Below are 18614 nucleotides of genomic sequence, written 5' to 3'. Positions count from 1 at the left end.
TTAGCTTATTTTGAGTCTTGTGAACTTGTTTGAGTCTTTTAAGTTTAGTTAAATGCTTTAAAGCTTAGTTTTATCTATTTGAGTTAGTTTAAAGTGTTTTAGCAAACCCTCCTAATCCCCAATTTAAGAACGATCCCTACTTACATATATACTACAATTGTCAAAAGATGGTTTAATTTGTGTGTTAAGTTAATTTTCGCATCACTGTACGTCCCATTGGGTCTTCAGATAGACAATATATGTTAGTAATTAAAAATTATTTTTTTGACACAAATGTTCAAAATTGTGTCTAATAAATATTAATAAATAATAAATCACTCTATAGCAAAAGAATATGTTGGCACAATTGTGGATTTGTGCCTTTCTTCCTTGGTGGCTTTAATGTCAGCAATGAAATTTTTTTATTAATTTGCAATGACATTGTAATTGTAATTATGTCCTACAATTTAATATATTTAAAGTAAAGGAAGATTTTTTGTGCCCTTTTTTTAAAATAATGTTTTAAACAAAACACTTCCCTCAATCTTCACGTCTCACTCTCTCCTTATTTCCTTCATTCTGCATCTCTGTGTTTCCTTATTCAAACCCAGCCTCTCCACAATTCCTTCGCATTTCCTCTCCCTTTCCCAATCGAACCGAGCCTCTCTCTCTATATTTTCCCCAAATTTTGCTATTTCCCTTTCTCTCTGTCTTTCTCGCCTCTCATCTCAATTCTCAAGTCATGCAGAAACAAAATTTGCAAATCCTTCCCCTTCAAATTTCACACACACTGCGAATAGGTGGGTCTCAACTCAAGTCTTTAGTCGAGTTTACACATTCTCGTAGACTCTGGAAATCATTCTCCTTCACACACAATCTGCAAATCATTCAGCCTCAATGCTTATCTCATCCCCAGTTTCCCTTCAGTTTAGTGCTTGCATAATGTGATTCCTTCCTTTCCACTTCGTTCCAGGTAAAATGGTAGCAATTTAGAATTTGTATTGGTTAATTTTAGGGTTAGGGTTTATTTGAAACACAAGGGAAGCTTTTTTCTCTTTTGGGTTATAATCAAAAGGGGATTTGATCTGGTTCAGATTCGAATGGAAAGTGACCTACTGTCACTTCGAATAGGTTTAGATTGGAAGGTGATTGGCTATTTTTATGAATTAACAAATATTGAGTTGTATATCTACTAATTAATTTATTAGCCAATGGTATATTTGGCTTTGAAAAGCTGTCATTCAGTCTGAAGCTTCTATATGCGACATGGTTTTTCGTATTTTTTTACTATGCACTTGAGGGTTTATTGTTTTTTTATGTTACTTGGTTGATATAGGCAACACGGATGAGTACTGGAAGAGGCAAGATGCAACACAAGTTATGGCTCTAGTTAAGTAGACAACTACCGATTTCAATCATTTGAGCAAGTCATTGATACGTCCTACTGTTGGTTTTTTTTTAATAAATACTTTTCCTCTCTTTGTAATATTTTTGGTTTACCTTAAGCTTATGAAGTTTAACAGAACAAACAACTCATGAGAATAAATTGGTCGTAATTTCTGGGCTTGCAGTTAGTTTGGGAAGGACTTGGGCTTGGTGAGGGAGCTGCTGTTGGAAACTGGAACTTTAACCAAACTTTGATGCTTCTCTAACTTCATTTTCTATATTATTGGTGCTCTAGGGAGAAGGATAAGAATAAAGTTCTTTTTAGATTAGGCGGTGGACATTATGCTCCTCGGCATATGGATATTGTTTTGTACGTTATAGTCACTTTACAGTTCATCCATTTTCTTTCAAATATATATCATTGTTTTCTTAGTGGCAATGTAGCATGGCATCCAGCTTTATTCTTTGTTTTCTTCTGTGTGCGGTTTGATGCATAACTTATTAACTGTGAACTGAACCTTGTCATTTTAATTGATCGTGTCAAAGTAAATATGGTAAATAAGTCTGCTATAAACAAATGGGATTACCAAACTATAGATGATACTTTCTTTATCCTGTTTGGAACTTCTGGCTTGATCTGCTTCCTCCTTCCTTTTCTCTGTCTCTGCAGCTTATGCAACATCCATAAGTCCTACATTACCCTCCCAGCCCCTTGTTGCTTCCTCTTCCATCTCTATTAAATGAATTGGCACTGGTAGTACTTTGATATGTTGTTGTCAAATTGCTCTGGTACTGGAAATGGCAAATGATTTATTTGTTCAAGTCTCTTCCAAATTTTCTCCTAATCTTCCCTTTATAGTTAATTTTATTTCCAACTGGCTTTTGTATGCTCTCGTCAAATTGCTTGATATGATGCTGTTAATTTCCAACTAGCTTCCAGCTTTGGCAAACCGTATGTAAGCTGTAAGAAAGCTAGTATTTAGCAACTGTTAAGAATCCAGCTACAATTCATTGTTGTAACTTATGAAATTCCTATTACCTTACTCTTGCTAAGAGTGTTGATATCAGATCTATTCATTTGTTTCCTTAATTTGAGTTTTATTTTTCATGGGTTAAACAAATAATTATGAGAATTGAAATTTGAATTTTTAAGTAAAGTACTTATTTCGCGTGTTTGTGGTGTTATAGGAAGCAAGGTCCAAGATAAATTTGGAGAACTTTGAAAGGAAGATGGGTTAAGCGTTTATGGTTTTTGTAATTCCAAATTCCAAATTTGTTTTCTTCTATTTCTGAATATGTAGTTTTAACATTTTTGAGGGTACAATGCATGTTAATTCTAAGAAAAGGAGATTTGAATCTGTAAAGTGCATGTCTCTAACTGCTCCGCTCTCTCAGTGTAAGTACATCTCTGCATATCTTTATTTCCTCAATTGTATTTGACTTTGTTATGTTGAGTTCCCAAATTAAAGATCTTATACTATCTTTTTGTAGCTTTCTAAAGTTTGGAATTTTCTTGATATGTGCTTACATGGTGCTTAACATGGTTTGTGCTTACTTTCCGTTTCATGGTTATAGGCTATTTTCATTTTATGAAAATTTAAATTTTTGCATTTCCTCAAATTCAGTTTCAGTTTTTTTTAATTTTGATTTTTTTTATATTTAATTCTTGTTGGCATTATAATATTAGTGTCAATATAGCTGGAAAATGCCTTTTGATAAAGTTGTCAAAATCCGGCACAAATAGTGGACTATTTGTGCCTGCCTCTTTGAGCACCAAATAGTGTATTGTGCCCTTTTAGCAATGGTGGCGTCCATAGAGGTCATATATACAAATTTAGTTGTGGTACTGTTGCTATTGGTCTATGAGCACAATTGTTGGTGCTTTTTGGCCTCAAAGAGACATATAATTTATTGTGCGCAATGATCATTTTTGTTGTAGTGTTTGAATAAGATCCGAATCCGATAATTCAATTATATAAATAGATCTAAATATCCATCAAGGATGATCCAATCTGATAATAATTCAATCCGATTAAATATAACTTATTATTAATTTTTATCTTTTTGTATACTTTTGTGTAATGGTCGTTTAGGTTTTTTCAATAAACACACTCATATCCTATCTTTTATTATTCAATGTGAAAATTTTAATTAAAAAAATATATACAATAAAAGAGTGAAGTTAATAATGATGTTTAATCTTTTTTAGGTTTTAAATTAAATTCGATAAGGTTCCAAATCGATCCGAATTCAATGCTAATCAATATGGATCGACAAGTCAGATCCGATTTTTTAAATAAGTATCGAATTCGTTAATTTAATTATGGGTCAAGGTTTATCCAATCTGAATTTGATCCGTTTACATGTCTATATCCAACTGGTCAAACTTTACGTATTTTATACATGTTTGATTTATTCCCACTATATTATGGAAAATGATCCTTGCCAGATCATTTTGTTCAAGATTCTGGGAATCCTGTAATCGTAACCGTTCAGCGTACATTGTGCGGTCAGTTTTCGTTAGATACTATTTATATTTAATTTTAAATTTTACTTTTCAAATCATTTCTAATCACACAATGTACGATTAACAGTCACGATCACGAGATTCCAAGATTCCCAAGAAAAGAATCCGGCCCTATATTATAACTGAGATTGTGGGAATCTGGTTCCATCCACGCCACATCCCAATTCAACCAATATGAGAAAACCCACAAACGGACCAGATTCATTGCACCAATCTATAAGTCTCCATTTTCTAAAAGTCCACAAATCCTCTCTCACCGTCCAAATTCGGAAGGATTATTTTTGTTTATGATGTATATTTATCATCTCTTTATCATCATTAAATGCATTACATCCCGGCTCGGATTTCCATTACATTCTGAACTTGATTCTACCGTAGCATGATATTGTCTGTTTTGGACCTCTACCATATCTTCACGGTTTTGTTTATGGAAACTCAAACGAGAACTTCCTAGTGGATCAGCTAGCTTGGGATTGCTCTCACACGAACTTGCTTAACTTCGGAGTTCCAATAGAATCCCAAACCAGTGAACTCCCAAAAGGCTTTGTGCTAGGTAGAGATGAGAATATACATATAAAACTTACGGAATCCACTCCCCTGCACGACGTGGGATCTTACAAAATGAGCTTGAATTTTGAAATTCGTATAGTAAATAATCACAAATTTCAAAATTTAAACACATTTAAAATATAGTAAGCATTACTACCATTTGATAGTGGGCAAAAAGGCACTCAAATTCCAACGTTATTATTCACACCGCTTTTCAAACCTCTTCAGTCACACTTTCTTATTAAACCCAAGGTTTTAAAAAAAGTTAAGCTCTAGTCGGGCTGCGGGTTGGAGCCTAGTACCTAGGCGGATTATGCGAATTTAAGTAAATCTATCATATTTCGTGTAAATAAGTATCTACTTATACATAAAATATATTTCATCATAAACTACAAAGTAAAATGCATATATATTATGAAGTATTGGAACATAATGAAAACATGTGAAATAAGGATATAATGTGTATTTATTTAAGTATACAAAAAGTCTTTTATAATTTATTAAAAAAAAGTAAAATGTAAAATGAAAACTATTTAATTTCTATTTAAATGAATTGAACTTAGACTTGTGCCTAAAAGGATCTGAACGGGCTAAGCACATGTCTAAATGTTCTAGGCAGACGCTCAGCAAGTCTGCGCTCTTTCTTACTTTTCAAACTTTAATCAGAACGGTGGCAGGATTTTTAGAATATTGATTAAAACCTACAAAAAAAACTCTCCACCCACCTCCGTCACCGCTGCCGATGCATCATGGCCTTCTCCGAGTTCCGGCCGCTGGACGAGAAGGTCCTCATAGAGTACATAAAAGCCACGCCTTCTCTCGCTTCTAAGCTCGGCAACAAGTTCGACAACTTAACCATCAATGAAGTTGGCGATGGCAATCTCAACTTCGTCTTCATCGTCGTTGGTTCTGCTGGTTCTTTCGTCATCAAGCAGGTACATAATTTTTCACCATATGGGTAGTAATGGGTTCTGGATATTTGATCAAATTGTATTGGATTCGAAGCAGCTGATGATTTTTCAACACATATGTCGTCTGATGAAATACGTTGATTGGTTTTGCAGGCTCTTCCATATATCCGTTGTATTGGGGAGTCATGGCCAATGACAAAGGAAAGAGCATATTTTGAGGCATTGGCGCTTAAAGAGCATGGAAGTTTGAGTCCTGATCATGTTCCTGAAGTGTATCATTTCGATCAGACCATGTCTTTGATCAGCATGCGCTATTTGGAGCCCCCGCATATCATACTGAGAAAAGGGTTGATTGCTGGAGTTGAGTACCCCTTGCTGGCTGACCACATGTCCGACTATATTGCAAAGACTCTGTTCTTTACATCCCTCCTGTATCACAATACCACAGACCACAAAAAAGCTGGTATGAATGTATTTTCTCTTAGTTGATTTTAGTTTGCTTTCACATAGTTGTCATGTACGTTTTTGTGTTCTTATAACATGTTGGAGATAGAATGCATGATGTTGAAATGCTTTGAACGGAATGTATATGAAATTGTGAATCATATCATACACTTATATCATTTGAAAGGATGTTTTTGTCCTGGATATTGATTGGTTGAACATTTTGGTCCTATTCCAGAAGTGGTATTGTTTTGAACCCTGCCAATAGTTTGATTTGGTTGCAAGAGAAGAGAATAATCATGCACCATGTTCTCCAGTTATGGTTCATAATTGGTTCGCTTATACTTTAGCCAAAATGATTAGGAAAGTTATTGAGTTAAAAAAAAAAAAACAATTTCTTAGATTGATAATCTCTTGTTGAATTCTGTTCAGTTTAACACATGACGTGAGAAGAGGAACTCGACTTGAATCTTAGTATTCTAAAATTGATTTCATCGTGTACAGATTCAATTCCATTTCAGTTTTGCCTTATGAACAATCTGCTTTTGTATATATATCATAACTCGTCTTCATGTCCACTTTCTGCAGTTGCCGAATTTTGTGGCAATATGGATTTATGCAGGCATACTGAGCAGGTTGTTTTTTCTGACCCTTACAAAGTATCTCAATATAACCGATGGACTTCTCCTTATCTTGATTCGGATGCTGAGGCTGTGCGGGGGGATAACGTTTTGAAGCTTGAAGTTGCTGAGTTGAAATCCTTGTAATGAGACTATCAAATCTTTGTAGCAGTATGACTCTCTATATCATGTTTTCATTTTAATTGTCATTTGAACGATCAAATTGCCTCTTCTGTAGGTTCTCTGAGAGAGCCCAAGCCCTAGTACATGGAGATCTTCACACTGGTTCTGTAATGGTGACTCATGATTCAACTCAAGTTATAGATCCAGAGTTTGCATTTTATGGACCAATGGGTTTTGATATTGGCGCTTTTCTGGGCAACTTGATTTTGGCTTTCTATGCACAAGATGGGCATGCTAATGACCAGAATGATCGAAAAGTATGTCCTGGTCCATTTCATCTTAAATCATTATCTTTAACTTGTTGCTTTCTACTATTCTTTTCTTCTTGATGAATTCTTTTCAAGTTTTTCAGCTCTTGTGACGTTATTTGTTTTTCATTGTTATTTGTCTTTTGCATATAATTTGTTATGTTGTATTTCCATGTGATTATTCTAAATTGTTGTTAAGTCATTTAGTTCTGTACATGTATATTGTTATTGTTCCCCTGTGTCACCTATCAAGACCTTGCTAATCATCTTAACTATCATGTTAAATTGATCTTCCAGATTTCTCAAATAATTTCATCAACCTTCATGTTTGTGATATGTTTTTTCGTTTTTGAAATGTAACCCGGTGGAGATTGGAAATGTTGTATTTTGATAACCATCCACTGGATAGTTGTGGACTGGAAATGTTGGCAACATCTGCTAGATGTTTCAGTGTAAGAAGCCGGCTCTGTTTCTTTAGTGAAATCGGTGGTCGCCTTGTGAGTGTTCAAGTTGAAGAACAGATTAAAAATTAGGGAAGGCCACCTCTTCGGTCAGTACTGGTAAAGTTAAAAGCTTGATTCTCTTAAGACATTTTTAGAAACTTCTTAGATTATGAGGAAAAGGTAAAAATCAGAGAAGAATGTGATCTCAATTCAGTTATCAAAATATAAGCTTTTGTAAGATCGAGATTTGAATAGAAGGAATAGATGCAGAGTTTGTCCTTCACATTCGATGGTGGATTCGAGATTTGCTTTAGTTTCAGTAGTAGAAAAAGCATAACACGTGGTGTTTTTTTTAAAATACATTTTGAGTATTTGGAATTCTGGATGCAGTTTTGGTTGCCAGATAGTTTAGATTTAGTTATTGTTACTATTGGTATTTAAAAATGGTTTCCTACCGATGCATGTGCCTGGCTTATGATGATCCAACAACAGGGGTGTTTGTGCAACTAAAAGTAAACTTCATGTAGTTTCAGTATAATTTCTGACTGTATAAGGCCTGTTCTATAACATGTTAAACCTGAGAGTTATGGCGTAATAGTTACAAGGGCGGAGCTAGGAAAGTTTATATGGGTGGGCTATTTTTCTTTTTGTGTTCGAGGTAGGCTAATTTTATCAAAGAAGGCTGTGCTAATTTCAAAATTAGATAACTTTGGCTTATCAAACTACATGCTGTTTTCTAAAATTCCAAAATTTACCCTAGGCTATAGCCCAACCTAGCCATACTCTACCTCCGCCCTTGATTGGTTCATAGTTCGACTTGCTATTATTAGTGTTTAGTTATGGTGTGGTGTCATGGTCTTTTATGGAATTTGCTTTATGATGCAGGCATACAAGGCTTGGATTTTGAGGACAATTGAAAACACTTGGAACCTTTTCGACAGGAAATTCCTTGCACTATGGGATGCGAACAAAGATTCTGGCGACGCATATCTACCTGCAATTTATAACAACCCTGAGCTTGTACAGTCTGTACAAAAGAAATTTATTAAAGATCTGCTTCATGAGACTCTTGGATTTGGTGCTGCGAAAATGATAAGGTGAGAAAACAGACTGCATATTTCTTTAGTTCTCGTATTTGATGTTTTTGCACAAAAGAAATTTATTGAAAACTAATAATGAGATCTATTCAGTATCATGATCATGCATCTTTCATTTATTTTCATTCCTAACTGGAATCCTCTTCTCCGATTCGTTGCAATAACCCATATGCACAGACTGCTTTCTTATTTGTAGTTTTGTGCCATTCTTAAGTGGTCTCTTAACTTCTTACCCGTAGCTTCTATGAGATTTTTATTTTAACAACTCGGTAGTTCTTTTAAAACCAAGAGGGAAGAGCTTCTAGACCAGAATTAAAATAAATATTTCACGGTGAAGGATGGCCTACTAGAACAAACACCACAAACACACAGAGAGCGCTTCAAGAAACTGTTGAATTAATTTCGATAATAATGCTTTTATTTTTGTTGTTAACAGGCGAATCCTTGGAGTTGCACATGTTGAAGATTTTGAGTCAATAGCTGATGCCAGCAAGCGGGCAGGTTGTGAGCGTCGAGCTCTTGAGTTAGCAAAGCTCCTTCTCAAGGAGAGGAAAAAATTTCATTACATTAACGAAGTTATTTCAGCCATTCAACAACACCAGTAAAAGTAACGACTTCTGAGACGGTTCTACGAAAAATTAGCAACATGCTTGAAAATTTGAAATAGTGATTTTTGGGAAGAAATATACAAATGTTTGGTGTGGCTGCTTGTAATTTGACTTCGTCTGGCCATGAACATGTTAAATAAAAACATGGCCTTTGTTATAAAAGGTTTAAAGTTTGAGAGATAACGTTTTAAGTGGTAGGTGCAAGGTAAATGTAAAATGCCACACAAAAACTATAGCACAGGCAGATAATAAAAGGTAGAGGAATAGATGATGTTACTGATATTTCTCTCTTGTTTTTCTTCTTCATCTATTTTCTGTTACATGCGGAGTGCTCTATTTATAGAGCAACTCCGAACTGATGCAGTTAATGCATCTTGAAATTTAAAATGCATCCTCTGACACTTTCATTCAGCATGGGCATTGAAAATTTTGCCCATGCAGAAGACTTCTGCTTTGTGGGCATTCATTGCCAACTGACATTGAGACTTTTCAACACTCCCCCTTGGATGCCCACATATCAACATGAGTTGCCTCGTTAAAACCTTGCTTGGAAAAACCCAGGGGGAAAAAAAACCATAGCGAAGGAAAAAAACCATAGCTAACCTTTCCAACATTTGATCTAGGAACGGCAATGGGAAGTGGTCCTTCCTCGTGGTGGCGTTTATTTTCCTATAATCCGTGCATACGCGCCAATCGGTTTGGATTCGGGTGGGCACTAGCTCATTCTCTGCGTTCTCCACAACCGTCACTCCAGATTTCTTCGGCACGCATTGGATAGGCGAAACCCACTTACTATCCGAGATAGGATAGATAACTCCACAATCTAAAAGCTTGATTATCTCCTTCTTCACAACTTCCATCATAGGAGGGTTAAGACGGCGTTGAGCCTCTTTAGTTGGTTTGGCCCCCTCCTCAAGAAATATGTGATGCATGCATGTAGCGGGACTAATACCTTTGATATCGGCCAACGTCCAACCTAGGGCAGATTTGAACTCCTTCAAAACACGCACTAGTTTCTCCTCTTCATGTGCCGTGAGTGATGAAGAAATGATGGCCGGTAATGTCTCCTCTTCCCCCAAGAAAATGTACTTCAAGTGGCCCGGTAATGGTTTGAGATCAAGGGTAGGTGCCTGAACTATGGATGGTAACAACTTGTTAGTCGAAATGGGAATCGACTCAAATTTAGAAAACTTACCCTCGTGCCTAGGAAGTGACTCTAGGGCAGCAACCAACTCCATACATTCCTCACTAGGGTGCACGGCATGGGTTGCAAAGTGTGTGCCGTGGCCTAGCAAAAGTTCTCCTCCCTTGGTTTTGAGCTCCATGCTTCTTGTAATGACGTTTTCAAGCGCATCAGCATTCAAATCTTCCATGTATCCCTGCGCCAAAGAGTCAATTACATCAATGGAGAAACATGAGTGATCCTCACTAGGATACTTAATAGAATCCGAAAGACTAAAATTAACAACTTCCCCATCAAATTCCATGGACAACGTTCCATTAAACACGTCAATCTTTGTCCGCGTCGTCTTCATGAATGGCCGGCCAAGTAGGATTGGCAACGAAGGGGCATGGTCAGATTCATCCATCTCGAGCACATAGAAGTCCGCCGGAAAGATTAAACCTTTTACCTGCACTAACACATCTTCCAAAACTCCCTTTGGATAAGCGTTAGATCTATCGGCCAATTGTATTATTACACCATCATTTTTCAATGCTCCTAAGTTCATAGATGCATAAATTGAATATGGCATAACATTTATAGAAGCACCTAAGTCTAGCATGGCAGATTCAAAACGAGTATTACCTATCACACAAGGAATGGTAAAACTACCTGGATCTTTACATTTGGGGGGTAGTTTGCGTTGCAAGATGGCAGATACATTTTCACCTACCTTTACCACTTCCTTGGTCGACATCCTCTTCCTTGTGGTGCAAAGCTCCTTTAAGAACTTGGCGTACCTCGGAACTTGCTTTATTGCATCCAAAAGGGGTATGTTTACTTGCACTTTCCGAAACGTCTCAAGGATGTCCTTTTCGGCTTCTTTTTTCTTCGTTTGCCTGAACCTACTAGGAAAAGGAACATTTGAAAGGAAAACATTAGTAGGAACTGAATTTAACACATTTTTACCTTTATTGGCCGAATTGGGCAGATTTGGGACCATAGGGACTTGCGGCAAAGGTGGAATCACCTTTGCCATGGGCAACCTTGTTTCTTCCTCTTCCATTTGCAAAATTTCATCCTCGTTATGACCTGTTTTTGATGTAGGACCTTCCCCAACTTCCTTCCCACTTCTTAGGGTGATTGCTTTGGTTGATTCGAAACCTCCCTTCGGATTTGGAATGGTGGAACTAGGGAGTTGTCCGGGATCTCGAAACTTACCTACAAACTCGGCAATCTGCCCAATTTGTTTCTCAAGTTGATCCACCCTCTTATCTTGGTTTTGCATAGCCTTCGCTTGATCTTCCTGCCCATTAGACAATTTAGTTAGTATCTTAAGAAGTGCATCATTGTCAAGAGACGTACCTGAGGCACTTGGGCCGGATTGGGCTTGATTTTGGGGTGGGCCGTTGGGTTTGGGAAAGAACCCCGGGGGTTGTTGCCTAAAGCCTCCTTGGTTTTGAGGTTGCTGGGAATCCCTCCATTTGAAATTTGGGTGGTCTCGCCACCCCGGATTATACGTGTTGGAGTATGGATCATGTCTTGACTGATTTTGGCTTTGAAACCCAATGGCATTCGCACTCTCCCATCTGCCATTCTCGATGAGTTGAGGACACTTTTCGGAGGCATGTCCTTGGATAGAACATACGCCACAAACCACAGGTCCTTGCATCTTCATTCCCTCGACCATCTGTGAAACAATAGAAGTAAGATTAGCCAATTGTGAATGAAGATCGGACGTTGAACTTACCTCATGTACTTGGTGCCATGGAGGTCCCCTTTGGCCTACTCCCTCATACTGTTGAGCGTTCAATGCTCGGTTAGCGATCAAGACCTTGGCATCCCTGGGCGTTTTGTCCACCAATGCTCCACCCGCCGATGCGTCAAGCATTTGACGTTCTAGAGGTAGGAGACCCTCGTAGAAATATTGCAAGAGCAACTCCTCCTTCATCTGATGCTGTGGACAAGAAGCAACAAGTGATTTAAATCGTTCATAATACGTAGGAAAAGACTCACCTTCTTCTTGCTAGATTCCGCTTATCTTTTTGCGTAGGAGGATGATGCGAGAAGTTGGAAAGAACTTCTCCAAGTACGCTCTCTTCATACTCTCCCAAGAAGTGACAGTGCCGGGAGCTAACTCATATAACCAATCTTTGGCTTTATCCATCAAAGAGAATGGAAAAGCCTTCATCTTCAAGATATTTCCATCAACAGTGACGGGAGTCATACTAGAGCAAACTACTTCAAATTCTTTCAAATGTTTGTTAGGATCTTCCATGGACAAGCCATGGTATTTAGGAATATGATGAAGCAAACTTGACTTTAATTCAAACTCATCCGTTTTACCTTGGGCAGCCGTGGGGTATTGAATGCACAAGGGTGCGGCATTATCCAAACCTGAGGCGGAAAGCTCCTTGAGTGTACGGTTGTCCACCGCCATGCCTTGGACTTCTTCATATACTCTTGCCGTGGGTTCCTCAAAGATCTCTGCCGTGGCCTCTTCTTCCTCTTCTAGAACTTGTTCTTCAAGCTTAGGTTCCGGGCTTGGCGGATTTGATTCGTGATGCTTCTTCGTCCGTCTCAAAGTCCTCTCAAAATCGCTGTCAAAGTTTGAGATACGCTCACGAATCGGTTGAGAACTCCGAGTCATGCACTAGTACCTAAAACAAGAAAAACAAAACAAGGTCAGATTCTTTAACAAAATAACTAAACAAACAGAAAGTAAACAATCCAAGGGATTAGCAAAGTTGCTAATCCCCGGCAACGGCGCCAAAAATTTGATGCGAACTAAGTAAGCACACAAATTAAAACCCTCTTGTGACAATTGTAGTATATGAATAAGTAGGGATCGTTCTTAACCGGGGATTAGGAGGGATTGCAAAATCACTTGGAAACTGACTCAAAAACGTAAAATAAAGTTTTAAACACTAAACTAGACTCAAAGAATGCAAAACTAAACAATAAAAACACTAAAACAAATCAAAAGACTCAAAACAGCCCCAAAACACTCAAAACTGCCTTAAAATCACTTTCTGGGCAGTTTTGAGCACTTTGACAACTTTGGACGAAATTGGGTAATAGAATGAATCAAAATGCTTAAAAACACAAACTAAGACACTTTCTAACTAAATTGGACACTAAAGTAAAGGGGGATTGAGTTTTTTGACGAAAATAAATTAAATGCACAGATTGTAAATTAAGGCAGATTCTAAAGATGAATTGAATGAAATTATGGATGAATGCTAGCTACAAGGTTCTTCTCCACACATGTCACACTTGCATACACTTTGATTTTCAGTTGGTCTTTCGATAAATTATGAAACTCAACACTCCGAGTTAATTAGGTCCGCTTAAATTAACCGTCAAGTTCTCCTTAAGTTAATGAATTGGATGGGTTAGCGCAACGCAATTCAAAACATTCTTCAAAAGTCCTTTACATGAAAAGCACAATAAAGATACAATTAAAGATCAGTAAGCATCATGAAAACTATAAGTGTTGACGAGGCATTCGTTACTATGATGAGCATGAAACTAGTGCCAAGAATTCATTTAACGCGATTGTTTATAAGCAACCTCCACTACTTGTGAATATAAGTTCATAACTATTAGGTGAAACTCACTTATATTCTAGCGTCATATTCATGCATGAAAATTAAGCGTGCACTCTCAATCAACATACATAAATAAGTTATCGATCAAGCAGTTAAACAAATTGAAATCACCATTCCTGAAATTCCAACCAAAAGTAATCAATTCATATTGCAAGCATAAACATGGTTTCGAATCACCCCCTAGCTAAATAGGGATTTAGCCTCTCATGTTCACAGAAAGAAAAATAAAATTGAATTTAAACATAACGAACAAAGGATGGATTACACCTAAAACGCACAACGAATCCACTTGAATTTCTGCGCGTCTAAGCTCCTCCTTCTCCCTTCCTTGCTGCGGCAGAGAGGTTTATGGTGTGTTTTGGATTTTTTCTGGTTTGGGAATGGGTTTAGGGTGGTAAAGGTGTGCGGCAAGATTGGTGGAAGGTGGAGGAAGGCTGCGGCAATGGTTTTGGGTGTTGGTGGATGCACGGCTGATGGGAGAATGGGTGTTGGTGGCTGCGTGAAGATGGGGAAAGGCTGGAATTGGTGTGTCACCTGCACGGCAGAGAAAAAAAAAATAATATATGGTGCTGCGGCTGGATGAATGAATGGGAGAATTAGGTTGTGAATGGATGCACGGATTGATGGGAAGGAATGGGAAAAAGTGGCTGAATAAAAAATGGAATGAATGGGATATGGTGCTGCGGCTGTTGGGAGAATATGGAGGAATTAGGGTGTAAAAATGTGGCTGAATGGGAGCTACGGCTTAGGGAATAAAATATTAGGGTCAGAATGATCCCACGGGTTTGAAGAATGAATGGGGAATAAAATATGGTAGATGGTGGCTGATTGATGTTTGTAGAATGGATGCACGGTTTTTGGGGGCAATTTAGGGAATGGCTTGCGGCTGTTATGTTTTTTTGTATGAATCAAAGGCTATATATTAAAGGGAATTAGGGTGGTGGCTGAATGAATATGGAATGAATGAGAGGGGGGTACGGCTGCAAATTAGAATTAGAGGGATTAGGGTTTATGTGAATGATTTTGGACACAAATGCCCCCCCTTGCACGGCAAGGGAAGGGGAGAAAATAAAAGGGCACGGCAAAGGGTTACAAAGTGGCTAGGGCCTTCGTTTTGTGTCCTAAAGCGCCTACAAGGACTTCAAAGTGGCTAGAAAATATGGACGTTTAAGATTAGGAAAGGTTACCAAAACGGGAAACTTTGGGTTAACTTTCCTAAAATAGGAAACCTTGTTTGAGTAGGATTCCTCGTTTTGGTAAGAATTCATCGTTGGAGTAGGAATTCGTCGTTTCTTCATGTCTTCAACTCATTCATTCCTCTTTCGCTCCAAAAGGCTCTGATAGGAGCATATTCATGCGACTTAATTAGCTTGTTCTCGTGCATTTATGTTGTGTTTACTTATCTATTTTAGTGTTTAAGGCCACTTTTGTGTATTTTCAGATTAAAAGGCCAAAGTGTGCAAGAAGATGCAAATTGGAGCCTTTTGGAGCGAAAGAGGAATGAATGAGTTGAAGACGTGAAGAAACGACGAATTCCTACGCCAACGATGAATTCCTACCAAAACGAGGAATCCTACTCAAACAAGGTTTCCTATTTTAGGAAAGTTAACCCTAAGTTTCCCGTTTTGGTAACCTTTCCTAATCTTAAACGTCCATATTTTCTAGCCACTTTGTAACCCTTTGCCGTGCCCTTTCATTTCACACTAGCCGTCACTTTTCATTCTCCCATTCGGATTCTCACCCTAACTCACCCTAACTCACCCTAGTCGACCTAATTGTTTCACTTTAATTCATATTTTCAGCCACCACTCTAATTCCCTCTCTAGCCGTCACACTCCCATCCATTTAGTTGACAAAACCATCTTATTCATTCACCCTAAATATGCCCATTAACCCTTCAATCCTCTGATGTTTTATTCCATCCGCAACAATGCCATTATTCTTTGTCCTTTAGAAGCATGCAACCATTCAACCATCCCATATTCTATCCTATTGCTGCAGCCACTAATTTCCCATTAAGCCGTGCACTACCAAAAACAAATCAGCCACCATCCATTTCCACACCATTCCACCCACACCACTTCCCATTATCCATTTCATCCGTGCATTTTCCATTAACCTAAATACAATATTCATGCAGCCAATTCCCACCCTAAACCGTGCATTCCACTAACCTATAATCATTCAGCCACCATAATCCCATAATTCATAAATTATTCAATCACTTTTTCCCATCAAAAACCCAATCAGCCGCAGCCACCATAATTCCAGTTTTTCCTCCCATAAATCATCCAACATCACAGAAATTATCACACACATTATTCTCCATCAGCCGCACCATCTCCAAATCTTCCCCATCAGCCGTGCCTTCTTACACACCTTCCCCACTTGTGCCGCAGCCACCAAAACCCAAAAATTACAATCAGCCATTGCAGCAAAACCCCATATTGCCGACCTACACACCATATTCTCTCCAGTCCGCAGCCTTACCATCCATTCTCCTTCCATTCCACACCTCCACACACCCTTGCCGCACCACCTTATCACCATAGATCCATTCCTAAACCAGAAAATCAACCAAAAACACAAGAAAACCAATCTGCCGTAGAAGGAGAAGAGGAAAGAGGAGCTTCGACGCGCACCAATTCACGTGGATTCGTTGGGCGTTCTAGGTGTAATCAATCCTTTGTGCTTTATGTTTAAATTCATTTGTAATTCTCTTTTTGTGAACATGAGAGGCTAAATCCCCCTAGTTAGCTAGGGGGTGATTCAAAACCATGTTTATACTTGCAATATGAATTGATTATATTTGGTTGGAATTTCATAAGTTGTGGATTCAATTTGTTTAACTGCTTGATCGATAACTTATTTATGTATGTTGATTGAGAGTGCACGCTTAATTTTCATGCATGAATATGACGCTAGAATATAAGTGAATTTCACCTAATAGTTATGAACTTATATTCACAAGTAGTGGAGGTTGCTTATAAACAATCGCGTTAAATAAATTCTTGGCATAAGTTTCATGCAATCATAGTAACGAATGCCTTGTCAATGCTTATGGTTTTCAAAGAACGTAATGATTCTTACTTGTATCTCTATTATGCAATCATGTAGGGGACTTGTGGGAAATGTTTTGGGTTGTCGTATGCAATCATCCAATTCAATAACGTTAGGAAAATCTGAGGGTTAATTAGTGCAATCACGGTTAACCTGGGGCGTTGAGTTTCATAATTTATCGAAAGACCAACTGAGAATCAATCTTGTATGCAAGTATAACATGTGTGGAGAAGAACCCCTTAGCTAGCCTTCATTCCATTCATTCCATCACAAATTCATATTTACATTCCGCTTAGTTTGTTACTTTGTTTTGTTATTTCAATTTTCGTCAAATCAAAACTTTTCCCCCCCCCCCCCCCCTTTTACTTTCTTGTTCTTTAGTGCTTAGAATCTGTTTAGTTTATGTTTTAAAGTATTTTGAATCAAGCCATAATCTTAAATTCGTCCAAAATTAGTTTTGAGTCTTTTGGTTTGTCTTAATGTTTTAAATTTTAGTTTTGCATTCTTTGAGTCTAGTTTAGTGTTTTATATTGTTTTTACGTTCTTAAGTCAATTTAGAAGGTTTTAGCAAGCCCTCCTAATCCCCGGTCTAGAACGATCCCTCACTTATCCATTCTACTACAATTGTCAAACGAGGGTTTAATTTGAGTGTCAAGTAATTCTCACATCAGGCTCCAATTTGCATCTTCTTGCACACTTTGGCCTTATAATCTGAAAATACACAAAAGTGGCCTTAAACACTAAAACAACTAAGTAAACACAACGTAAATGCACGAGAACAAGCTAATTAAGTCGCATGAATATGCTCCTATCAGGAACAACCCATGTCAGCTCTTTCCGTTCTTCTGGAACGGTCTTTTCTCCCCCTAACAACGGGAAAATTGTCTCATCAAAGTGACAATCAGCAAAACGAGCTGTAAACATATCACCTGTCAAGGGTTCCAAATATCTAATGATAGATGGTGAATCAAAACCCACGTAAATTCCCAGTCTACGCTAAGGTCCCATTTTAGTGCATTGCAACTGTGCAATAGGCACATAAACAGCACAACTAAAAACTCGTAAATGGGAAATGTTTGGCTGATGTCCAAACACGAGTTGTACTGAAGAGTATTGATGGTTGGCTATAGGTCTCAATCGAACCAATGATGCAACATGTAAGATGGCATGTCCCCATGCAGAGACTGGTAATTTGGTTTTCATGAGCAGAGTGCGAGCTATTAACTGAAGCCGCTTGATCAATGCTTCTGCTAAACCATTTTGAGTATGGACATGAGGAACAGGGTGTTCAACATCAATGCCCAATGTCATGCAATAATCATCAAAGGTTTGAGACGTAAATTCACCAGCATTATCAAGTCGGATTGACTTAATGGGATAATCTGGGAACTGTGCTCTTAACTTAATTATTTAAGCAAGTAGTCTCGCAAAGGCTACATTCCGAGTAGACAAAAGACAAACATATGACCATCGGGTAGATGCATCAACCAAAACCATAAAATATCGAAATGGTCCACATGATGGTTGAATAGGCCCACAAATATCCCCTTGAATTCTTTGCAGAAATGATGGGGATTCAGCATCAACCTTTAGTTGTGATGGTCTAATTACCAACTTCCCTTAAGAACAAGCTTTGCAAGGGTTATCATTTGAGGCAGCAATGTGTCTGCTCACTAATGGATGTCCATTAGAGTTGGTAATGATCCTACACATCATGGTAGATCCTGGATGACCCAGACGGTCATGCCAAAGCATGTAAACCTTTGAATCAATGAACTTCTGGTTC

At 38.0% G+C, this 18614-nt stretch overlaps 2 protein-coding genes across 5 annotated transcripts; both read left to right on the top strand.

The window, feature by feature from the left end:
* The first annotated feature begins 613 nt into the window (after nt 1-613).
* LOC103967296 (D-aminoacyl-tRNA deacylase-like) lies at nt 614-2855 on the top strand. 4 transcript variants are annotated; one of them, XM_048576293.1, is made up of 5 exons: nt 614-779; nt 1316-1368; nt 1551-1604; nt 1659-1735; nt 2554-2855. In XM_048576293.1, the coding sequence occupies exons 1-5, from the start codon at nt 722-724 to the stop codon at nt 2570-2572; spliced, it is 261 nt and encodes an 86-aa protein (XP_048432250.1). In that variant the 5' UTR covers nt 614-721; the 3' UTR covers nt 2573-2855. The 4 variants fall into 4 exon arrangements, 1 of the variants encoding a protein (XP_048432250.1); XR_007255347.1 differs by lacking the exons at nt 1659-1735; nt 2554-2855 and having other exon boundaries at nt 614-952; XR_007255346.1 differs by lacking the exons at nt 1659-1735; nt 2554-2855 and having other exon boundaries at nt 614-952; nt 1495-1604.
* A 2320-nt stretch (nt 2856-5175) lies between these two features.
* On the top strand, nt 5176-9277 carry LOC103967295 (methylthioribose kinase). The gene is made up of 6 exons (XM_009380571.3): nt 5176-5376; nt 5506-5815; nt 6385-6559; nt 6655-6856; nt 8176-8387; nt 8824-9277. Exons 1-6 carry the CDS (start codon nt 5191-5193, stop codon nt 8990-8992), a joined length of 1254 nt encoding a protein of 417 aa, XP_009378846.2. The 5' UTR covers nt 5176-5190; the 3' UTR covers nt 8993-9277.
* The last annotated feature ends 9337 nt before the right edge of the window (nt 9278-18614 follow it).

The sequence above is a fragment of a genome, unplaced genomic scaffold (genome assembly GCF_019419815.1).
Source record: "Pyrus x bretschneideri cultivar Hongxiangsu unplaced genomic scaffold, Pyrus_bretschneideri_v1 Contig89, whole genome shotgun sequence".
NCBI classification, from domain to species: Eukaryota; Viridiplantae; Streptophyta; class Magnoliopsida; order Rosales; family Rosaceae; genus Pyrus; species Pyrus x bretschneideri.
The sequence above is the reverse complement of the archived record's forward strand: the minus strand, read 5'-3'. Positions and strand labels throughout refer to the sequence as shown.

Excerpts from the sequence above, each read along its gene's own strand:
- LOC103967295 (XM_009380571.3), top strand. The coding sequence starts at position 5,191 with ATGGCCTTCTCCGAGTTCCGGCCGCTGGACGAGAAGGTCCTCATAGAG. Across the intron at positions 5,377-5,505 it reads GTTCTTTCGTCATCAAGCAG|GCTCTTCCATATATCCGTTG; the intron begins GTACATAATTTT and ends TTGGTTTTGCAG. Across the intron at positions 8,388-8,823 it reads GGTGCTGCGAAAATGATAAG|GCGAATCCTTGGAGTTGCAC; the intron begins GTGAGAAAACAG and ends TGTTGTTAACAG.
- LOC103967296 (XM_048576293.1), top strand. The coding sequence starts at position 722 with ATGCAGAAACAAAATTTGCAAATCCTTCCCCTTCAAATTTCACACACA. Across the intron at positions 780-1,315 it reads TTCACACACACTGCGAATAG|GCAACACGGATGAGTACTGG; the intron begins GTGGGTCTCAAC and ends TGGTTGATATAG. Across the intron at positions 1,369-1,550 it reads CAACACAAGTTATGGCTCTA|TTAGTTTGGGAAGGACTTGG; the intron begins GTTAAGTAGACA and ends CTGGGCTTGCAG.